The sequence below is a fragment of the Crotalus tigris genome, unplaced genomic scaffold (assembly GCF_016545835.1).
Source record: "Crotalus tigris isolate CLP2741 ecotype Arizona unplaced genomic scaffold, ASM1654583v1 scf7180000024321.1087588, whole genome shotgun sequence".
NCBI lineage: Eukaryota > Metazoa > Chordata > Lepidosauria > Squamata > Viperidae > Crotalus > Crotalus tigris.
In genome coordinates, this window is record NW_024100493.1 from 16,902 (window position 1) to 26,282 (window position 9,381).

Genomic DNA, 9,381 nt, shown 5'->3' on the forward strand with positions numbered 1-9,381 from the left:
TGAAGTCCACATGCCTTAAAATTGTCAAGGTTGAGAAACACTGTCCTAAAGTATATGAAAAACTTGAAAGGGTTCACAGTGCAACCTAAAGATACTTATCTTACCGTGTTTGTGTTGTGATGGGCAACTGAGCAGTCCATTCTCAAAATTAACAGCGACTCAAAGGCTATCCCATGCACAATCACAAAATACAGGATATTAAAAGATTAGGGTTTTATTTTTTCTCAAACCAATCTGAGACTGTTCAGTTCAAATAGAAAATTTGCAAGATGTGTCATGTCCCCAGTTTGCCATTTCAGGACCTAAAACCATAAAAAATGTTTTATTGTTGAAGCAGGAAAAAAAATCATCAAGAAAATAACTTTATTTCCATTCTCTGACAAACATATTCAAGCTAAGGCGATAAAGAGTACTGTGCTGTGACATTTTATAGATGTCTTTGCGTGTATGAGAAGCTCTTACATATATGTTTATGTTGTTCTGCTGCATTTTTGCTGTTTCCCCATTGTCCTTTTTGTTAAATAAAGGCAAACCAATGGAAAAAAAAATATTAACTGATAGTATCGGTCTGTGAAGTGAATATATATCAGCAGATAAACATCCCTATCAACAGATGGGAGTGTTGGATATTTCAGATTTTTCTAAAATACTTGTGTTTTTCAAAGATTTTAGAAAATATTTTAAAGCAAGGAAGGGCAGGAGAACTTAGCCATTTCATCACCACAAATGCTGAACAATCATCTCAGATGTAAATCATAATTTACTGTTTTGGGTCACGAGGCGAGACAATATTCTTTTACTTCGTCTTAAACCAGGGGTAGGCAACCGTGGCTCTTTTATGACTTGTGGACTTCAACTCCCAGAATTCCTCAGCCAGCCTGGCTCAGCTTGGAAACCTCTCCCTTTCCCCTCAGCACGGCTGGCTCAGGAATTCTGGGAGTTGAAGTCCACGAGTCATAAAAGAGCCAAGGTTGCCTACCCCTGTGTTAAACCATAGGATATACATCAATGGCATTACAAATTTGGCAAGTCTCAAAAGGCTTATTAGAACTGAACATAAGTCAATAGTTGGATAGAAAAAGTCATCAAGGAGCTGTAAGCAAGACTGAAAAGGTGAAAAACAGCCTGGAAGGGCAATCACAAAGAGCCATCGTCAAGAAAACTATTAAGTTGTGTTTCTGTGGTGGCCATGAATTGAATTGAATTCAATAAAGATTCATTTTCACCCTAGATACGAAGAACTGTTGCAAGAATTGGGTATGGCTAGTCTAGTGAAAAGGACTGTGTGTGTGTGTGTGTGTGTGATATAACAGTATTTCAATATATGAGGGACTGTCACAGAGAAGAGGGGTTCAACCTATTCTCCAAAGCACCTGAGGGCAGGACAAGAAGCAAGGGGGAGAAACTCATCAAGGAGAGAAGCAATCTAGAACAAAGGAGAAACTTCCTGACAGTCAAAACAATTAACCAGTGGAACTCCTTGCCTCCAGAAGTTGTGAATGCTCCAACACTGGAAGTTTTTAAGAAGAGACTGAACAGCCATTTGTCTGAAATGGCATAGGGTCTCCTGCTTGAGCAGGGGGTTGGACTAGAAGACCTCCAAGGTCCCTTCCAAGTCTGCTATTCTGGATCCACTTATATCTGTCTATAAAAGTGGATGTAAAGCCTACCCATATTCCAGGCAGTGGACTATTCTTAACATTGGGACTATACCTCCTCAAATCATAACGAGCAAGTCACATTCAAATGGCCGTTAATTAATGCTTTCCTCACTGTCTATTTCAATCAAACACAAGCTAAAATGAGAAGTAACCTTTCTCAATTATTCACTTTTCAGATGAAGAAGTCAATGTTGATGCCTTTCCAACTACCTCTGTGATTTTATGAGCAACCCTCATTGTTCCAACATCTAGGATCAATATATATATATATACACAGGTCTTTGGTTATTCGGGTTTTCTCCCACGTCAAATTGGAAGTGTCTTGGCGACGTTTCAACGAAGTCTCATTCATCATCTTCAGGCTGGTGTCTTCGGCTTCGTGCTTCTAGGAGCACGAAGCCGAAGACACCAGCCTGAAGATGACGAATGAGACTTCGTCGAAATGTCGCCAAGACACTTCCAATCTGACACGGGAGAAAACCCAAATAACCAAAGACCTACGTACAAACACCCGCAAAAACCTCAGAAAACAAATATATATATATGGTAACTTACAAAAATGGCGCTCGTAAATCACTTGATGAGCAGGGTGTGTCTACTGTACACCAGACCCGAAAAATGATCTTATCACTTCCCCGCAGACTATTCCAGATTATTAAATCAGTCATCCAGCATGTATTCTAAACAGCTACGTCTAGTTGCTAAAAAATATCCTCAGAAATGGTCCAGTAACATACAGCATCTCAGAGGCTTGTGACTGAGACGAGTTGAAATAAAAATTCAATGAATGTCCCTGCTCTGAATAGCCAAACTTAATCCAGGATATTTTTGCTTATTTATATTTCATGTAGAGCACATGGAATTATGTTAAAAAAATAAAATAAAAGAATATCACTAACTTGTTATCGGGTTTTATTCATCTGCTTGTTGTACTGTTCCTTTCTCGGAGACGTAGATACCGTCCAAGAATTTTCTTATGTCTTTATTCTTGACAGTTGTGGCTTGCTGGATCAAGGCAGCTATAAAAAAAAAACAAAAACCAAAGACAGTCCTATTTAGCTTGGAAAGACAACATAGTTACCCCCTCCAGATTCAACAACTGATTTAACAAAAGCTAGGGCCACAATGAAATCAAATTAGATGGCAAAGCCAAATGAAGCCATTTGTAGCAAGATAACAATAAATAAAAAAAAGCACAGAAGTAAACATGAGGACACCCTGTTAAGAATAACAATAAAACTTCCCTGATCTTCAGATTTATTTAAACGGTTTCCAAATGCTTTGCATGACATAGCACAAACTTAGCAATGGGACAAAATGGAATATAAAGCTCAAATGACACACCAGAGTTAGATACCAATTCAATGTCATTTCCTTCAAGGATCAGTTCATCCTTCTGAGCTTGCGACACTGCACAATTAACACCTGAAGTAGGGAAAAAAAACAACATTTTAGAAAAGATTATCACTAAAAAAAGGGAAAAGAAAACGTGCTCAAAAAAGCTGATTTTCAACTTAAGAAAAATACATTATTCGTGCGCTCACTGTATTTTGCCTTTTTAAAAGCAAGAATTTGTTTCCCTTCAAAGGAAACTTCCTAGCAAAGCCAGAATAAGCATTACAAAAGTTCTCGTCCGCAACAAGTATGCATCACAACAAAGAACACGCTGTGCAGTATTCAAGCTATAAAACACCCAAGGCCATGAGTACCGCTTTGACAATTCCGTAGCTGTATCAAAATAAATAAAAAAAAATCTGTGGTTGACATAGTGTAAAACCTGTTTGTAAAACTAATGAAATCAGTTGTCTATCAACTTTTCAGACTATTCCAAGATTCCCCTAAAGCAGACATTTTCAAACTTGGCAAACGCTTCAGATGTGTGGCCTTCGACTCCCAGTTCGAAACACACAGATCTCAAGCACAGAAGAATAGTATAACAGTTGGAAGGGACCTTGTAGATCATCTAGCCCAGTGATGGCGAACCTTTTAGAGACCGAGTGCCCAAACTGCAACCCAAACTCCACTTACAGTCAGGTCCAGAAATATTGGGACATTGACACAATTCGAACATCTTTGGCTCTATACACCACCACAATGGAGTTGGAATGAAACAAACACAATGTGCTTTAACTGCAGACTGTCAGCTTTAATTTGAGGGTATGTACATCCAACTCAGGTGAATGGGATAGGACTTACAGCAGTCTGCATATGTGCCTCCCACTTGTTAAGGGACCAAAGGTAATGGGACAATTGGCTTCTCAGCTATTCCATGGCCAGGTATGTGATATTATTCCTTGCCTGGCCTTCAGGTGCTGTGGAAAATAGGTTGACCCCCCTCGTCTCTGTGTCAGCCCCCCAAATATTGGAAGACCCCCGCTATCCTGTCTCCCCTGGTCCTTCTCTTCACTAGACTAGCCATGCCCAGTTCCTGCAACTGTACTAGAATTCCCATCTCCCATTTTAACTCACGTCGAGGTTAACAAGCTCCTTACCTGCCCTCATGCGCACCCGTCGGATATATTTCTCCCCAAGGAAGTTTCGGATCTCGACCAGGGATCCACTTTCTTGAATAACTACATTGATGGGGAAGTGGGCGTACACAGACCTCATCTTATAACGAAAGCCCTGAAATGATACACACTGGTTACACACCGAAGAGAAACCAAATGTCCTACAATTTAGGATCCGGAAGATTTACACCAGCTCATCCAAAAATGGGCAGCTCCCCAGCTGAATGTAGCTGCATTGTCGTATTTGGCGCTTTAAGCTCAGTTTTAAGGAACTTACCAATGTAACCCCCTTGATCATGTTTTGCACGTGGCTGCAAATCGTGCGCACGGTTGCCAGCTCCTTTCTGTTACCCCACCATTTGTCAACACGCAGCTAAAAGGTTGAAAAAAACAGAAAAATTCATTGCAATTCCAGTATGTAAGTAAGTACAGTCTTTCTTCCCCCCTGAAAACGTTTACAATTCTGGAACATTTCACTACATTGGCAATTTTCTAGGCAATTTGCAACTATTTGTACATTTCTAATGAGCCAAGGTATTGTAACACTAAATTGTAATTACATTGTTAATTAATTTATAGATGAGAGCCCACACAAAGAATCAAACTTGACTCAATGGTAGCTAACAAAACTATTTGATTAATGAAGAAAAGGACGAGGGGGGGGGACATGATAGCAGTGTTCCATATCTCAGGGGCTGCCCCAAAGAAGAGGGAGTCAAACTATTCTCCAAAGCGCCTGAAGGCAGGACAAGAAGCAACAGATGGAAACTAATCAAGGAGAGAAGCAACCTGGAATTAAGGAGAAACTTCCTGACAGTTAGAACAATTAACCAGTGGAACAACCTGCCTCCAGAAGTTGTGAATGCCCCAACACTGGAAGTTTTTAAGAAGAGACTGACAGCCATTTGTCTGAAATGGTATAGGGTTTCCTGCCTGAGCAGGGGGTTGGACTAGATGACCTCCAAGGTCCTTTCCAACTTTATTATTATTACATAATGCATCTTTATTCCAATTTCAACCAAATGCTGTTTCCCGGGGTTATTTCCGCTACTTAAAAGAAAAATCAGGGGTGGACTCAACTTACGAAGAAAGATAAAACAATGCAGAAGTAAAAGGGAATAGACAGAGATCTCCTAAGACGGTGGTTCTCAACCTGTGGGTCGGGACCCCATTTGGGTTCGAACGACCATTTCACGGGGGTCGCCAAACAATGCAGTCCGCCATTTTTTCCCCCTTTTCCTTAGCTGTGCTCCTCCCTTTTATTCTATTGGCTTTTGAAAGCCCATAGAATAGACTCTCTTGAATAGAGTCTAATTCTATTGGCTTTCCAAAGCCAATAGGAATGGTCCAGGCTGTCTCGGCCCTGCTGAGCCCGCCAAAAGTCCCAGTCTGCAAACGGTGCTGCACCAGTTGAGTAGTCCTCGACTTACGACCGGTTGAGTAGTCCTCGACTTACGACTGGTTGGGGGTCGCGGCATTAAAAAGGTTGAGAACCACTGTCCTAAGACGTAAACTTTTGTTGGTGACTGAACTGTGACAAGACGCTGCAACGGATCAAATTCTGATCGGTGATCTAGACCCGAGTGGTTCCCTACGATCCATATCCCCAGCAAGCCACAGAGCAGAACATTCCCACAACGAGTCAGTTTGATCCACACCCGAGGACATGTTTGTCAACAAAAAGATTCCCAGCTGCAGAACACCTGTCACACTCTACTCACACAAAAAACGGGACCATTTCACTACACCAAAGACCGCTTCACAAAACGCAACACTTCTTTATCCAAAGCGCGCACGAGAACAAGAATATGGCTGCACAGCGAACAAATAACTGTGCAATGTGTAGATCAGTCCAACCCGTTGTCTTGACGGCAACTATTTCTGACATCACAATGACTTGTCGAGCTACGGCAACCGTAGCAGCTGCTTCCAACGATTTGCCAATGTCATTTTTTACATACTCAAGTTCAATATATTGTCAGTATCACAGGGACACCGAAGAAGGAATAATGTTCAGGAATTATTTGTCGTATGCTAAGAACAGGGGGTCTTCAAATGTGGCCCTTGGATGACTTGTGGACTGCAACTCCCAGAATTCCTCAGCCAGGCACACGTGCCTGGCTGAGGAATTCTGGGAGTTGCAGTCCACAAGTCATCCAAGGGCCACATTTGAAGACCCCTGGCTAAGGAGGTTAATTTCATATATACCATTTCCATATCCACTCAAAGTTTCACTAAATTGTGTCAGGAGCTGTTTCTACTTCAGGTTTCAGCAATCAATCCTCCAACGCTAAATCTGATCGATATTTGGGCTAGGATGGGTCAAACAAACAGCATGAAGGATGAAGATCAATATTTTCAAAAACCTTAAGAGGTGTATGTTACAGGTAGTCCTCAACTTACAACAGTTCTTTTAATGACTGTTCAAAGTACAACAACACTGGAAAAGGTGGCTTGGAACCATTTTTCACACCTACACCCGCCGCAGCATCCCTCTGATCAAAATTCAAATGCTTGGCAATGATGGTTGCGGTGCGTGCCAGGGTCACATGATCACAGATTCACTTTACAACCGTGTTACTAACTTAACTGCGATTCGCTTAACCAACGGTGGCAAGGAACTTCGTAAAACGGGGCAAAACTCGCTTAACGAATGCCCCCGCTTAGCCACAGAAATTGTGGTCGTTAAGTCAAGGGCTACTTGGACAAATATCAGTGCACTCAGACCGGAACACAAGTCCACGAAAAACGCAGAAGTATTACGCAAAACAAAATAAACAGCAAGCACGAAACTACCTGGCATTTGAGACACAACGAAAGCTACCTTGGGTCTTCACAATGACGACAGCGGCGCAGGGATTCGCAGGGATTTTTAAACACCGCAACTTAACCGCGCAGCAGGTTAAGTGTGGAATCTCTTGACATTTTTGCTCGCTGCCTTTCAAGCTGACATCTCCAAATATCAGAGTCTAGCCCAGTGGTTCTCAACCTGTGGATCGGGACCCCATTTGGGGTCAAACGACCATTTCACGGGGGTCGCCAAACAACGCAGTCCGCCATTTCCCCCCCTTTTCCTTAGCTGTGCTACTCCCTTTTGTTCTATTGGCTTTTGAAAGCCAATAGAATAGACTCTCTTGAATAGAGTCTAATTCTATTGGCTTTCCAAAGCCAATAGGAATTGTCCAGGCTGTCTCTGCCCTGCTGAGCCCGCCCAAAGTCCCATTCTGCAAACGGTGCTGCACCAGTTGAGTAGTCCTCGACTCACGCCCGGTTGAGAGGTCCTCGACTTACGACCGGTTGGGGGTCGCAGCATTAAAAAGGTTGAGAACCACTGGTCTAGCCATTCATAAATTATGAATTAGTGTAAGGGGTGATAGGAAATCTGGAAACCTGACACAACAGCGATGTGTTTCACGCCAGCCAAAGCATGAACGTTCAATACCTCCTCACCTTCTTGCGTTTTTTGCCCAAAAGGGAGAGTTCCACATTGATATGGTTGAAGTCCCTTTTCAAAGTTCCTCTGGGGCCTTTGACAGTAACTGTCCTCCCCTTCAGGATAATGTCGACTGGAAAAAAAGAAAAAAAAAAAACTACTTTCAATAAAACATTTAGACATCACAAATACTCAAATGAGTCGTATACGTATTTTTTTTTTCCTTTAAGAAAAGAGTTTTAGGAGAGTCACGAATTACATTCTTACCTTTCTCAGGGATGTCGACTGTTTGGTTACTAAGAATAGTCTTCATTTTTAATCTAGTAAAATTAAAAAAAGACAAAATGGAAAGTTAAGGAAGAGAATTCCCTTGTTTGTTAAAAAACAAAACAAAACTTCATCATTTAAAACACGGCACTTTGCAAAACTGCTGTTCAAAAACAAATTTCAAAGCCAAATTGCACTGCTGCACAATAGGTCTTTAATATCTTTTATTTTGGTTCCATTTTTATACAATTGTCCTACCAGCTACGTTTTCCTGGACCACCAATTCCAAAGATGATCTACAATTTTAAGCTCCACCCAAGTGTTTAAGCCCCTGCTGTTTTCCTAGATCTCCCTGTTATTAAAAGGAAAAATGGTAATATTGAATGGCTAGGAAAAAACACCCTCTTTACGATTTTAATAAAATGGGGTTTTACACATCCCTATAAAGCACACTTCAGTTAGTAAAGCTGTCTTAATAACAAACATCCAATATGTTCTTTAATTTTTGTACAGCAACTATAATTCCTTCATTGGATGAAACAACTGTGATTAAAGGCAGAGAGAGGAGAATGGTGGAAAAAAAAAGCTTTTGGACGTTGTGGGTCAATAAAATAACATGTAATTGTTCCAATGTTGTCATTCATTGCTCTTAAGGATCTCTAATGAATTAGGATTAAAATAATGAAGAGTTGGAAGGGATCCTGTAGGTCATCTAGTCCAACCCCTCCGACCAAGCACACATTCATGCACATACTTATGATCAGCCAGCTGGGGAATTCTGGGAATTGAAGTCCACAAGTCTTAAAAGTTGCCAAGGTTGGACACTCCTGCGCTACACCAATGCTCGCCTAGTATTTAGCCTATATTACAGCAACACTAAAGGGAAGGCGTCATTTGCTTAGGGTTATAAACAGGCAACAACATACAACAGCTTCGGACTCTTCTTTTCAGTGTTTCTCAACTTTGACAATTTTAAGGCATGTGGACTTCAATTCCCAGAATTCCACAGCCAGCAATGCTGGCTGTGGAATTCTGGGAGTTGAAGTCCACATGCCTTAAAATTGTCAAGGTTGAGAAACACTGCCCTAAATCATGGCCATTAAGTCACCCAGGCTGATTCAGCAGGTCGCGCAGGCGCAGATGAGGGGCAGGCGCGCGCGTCCCTCTCCAGTCCACCGGTGCGCGAATGGGGGGGGGAGGATTACTTCTGGGGGTCCCCCTCCGAAACCGCGCGGACCCCAACCCGAAAAAGTATCTCCGTTCCTAAGGCGGATCCCGTTCGGGCCTGGCCCGGAGCGTTAGAAGTACCCGGCGGGACCGACTTCGCGGATGGAGCCGGATTCGCCTTGCCTGGCTCCGGCGGCGAAAAAGCAAACCGGCCCTGCTCACCTTTCGCGTTGATAGGAAAGAGGAAAGGAAATGCGTCGTACGTCATCACGCTTTTAAAAGGCGCGTCGCGTCCTGATGACGGCACGCGGAGCTCGAGGGAGGGGGGGTCGAAGACTCGAAC

At 42.3% G+C, this 9,381-nt stretch overlaps 1 protein-coding gene across 1 annotated transcript; it reads right to left on the reverse strand.

Annotated features, from left to right (window-relative positions):
• Positions 1 to 196: 196 nt before the first annotated feature.
• On the reverse strand, positions 197 to 9,331 carry LOC120299936 (60S ribosomal protein L9). Its single transcript, XM_039325280.1, has 8 exons — positions 9,261 to 9,331; positions 7,872 to 7,924; positions 7,622 to 7,737; positions 4,449 to 4,544; positions 4,154 to 4,286; positions 3,006 to 3,086; positions 2,561 to 2,680; positions 197 to 302 (listed from the first exon to the last, which is right to left on the reverse strand). Exons 2-7 carry the CDS (start codon positions 7,915 to 7,917, stop codon positions 2,574 to 2,576), a joined length of 579 nt encoding a protein of 192 aa, XP_039181214.1. The 5' UTR covers positions 7,918 to 7,924; positions 9,261 to 9,331; the 3' UTR covers positions 197 to 302; positions 2,561 to 2,573.
• Positions 9,332 to 9,381: the final 50 nt, after the last annotated feature.

Coding starts and splice junctions, on each gene's coding strand:
- LOC120299936 (XM_039325280.1), bottom strand. CDS start 7,917: ATGAAGACTATTCTTAGTAACCAAACAGTCGACATCCCTGAGAAAG. Junction 7,738..7,871: donor AGTCGACATCCCTGAGAAAG/GTAAGAATGTAA, acceptor CTTTTTTTCCAG/TCGACATTATCCTGAAGGGG. Junction 2,681..3,005: donor TGAATTGGTATCTAACTCTG/GTGTGTCATTTG, acceptor TTTTTTTTATAG/CTGCCTTGATCCAGCAAGCC.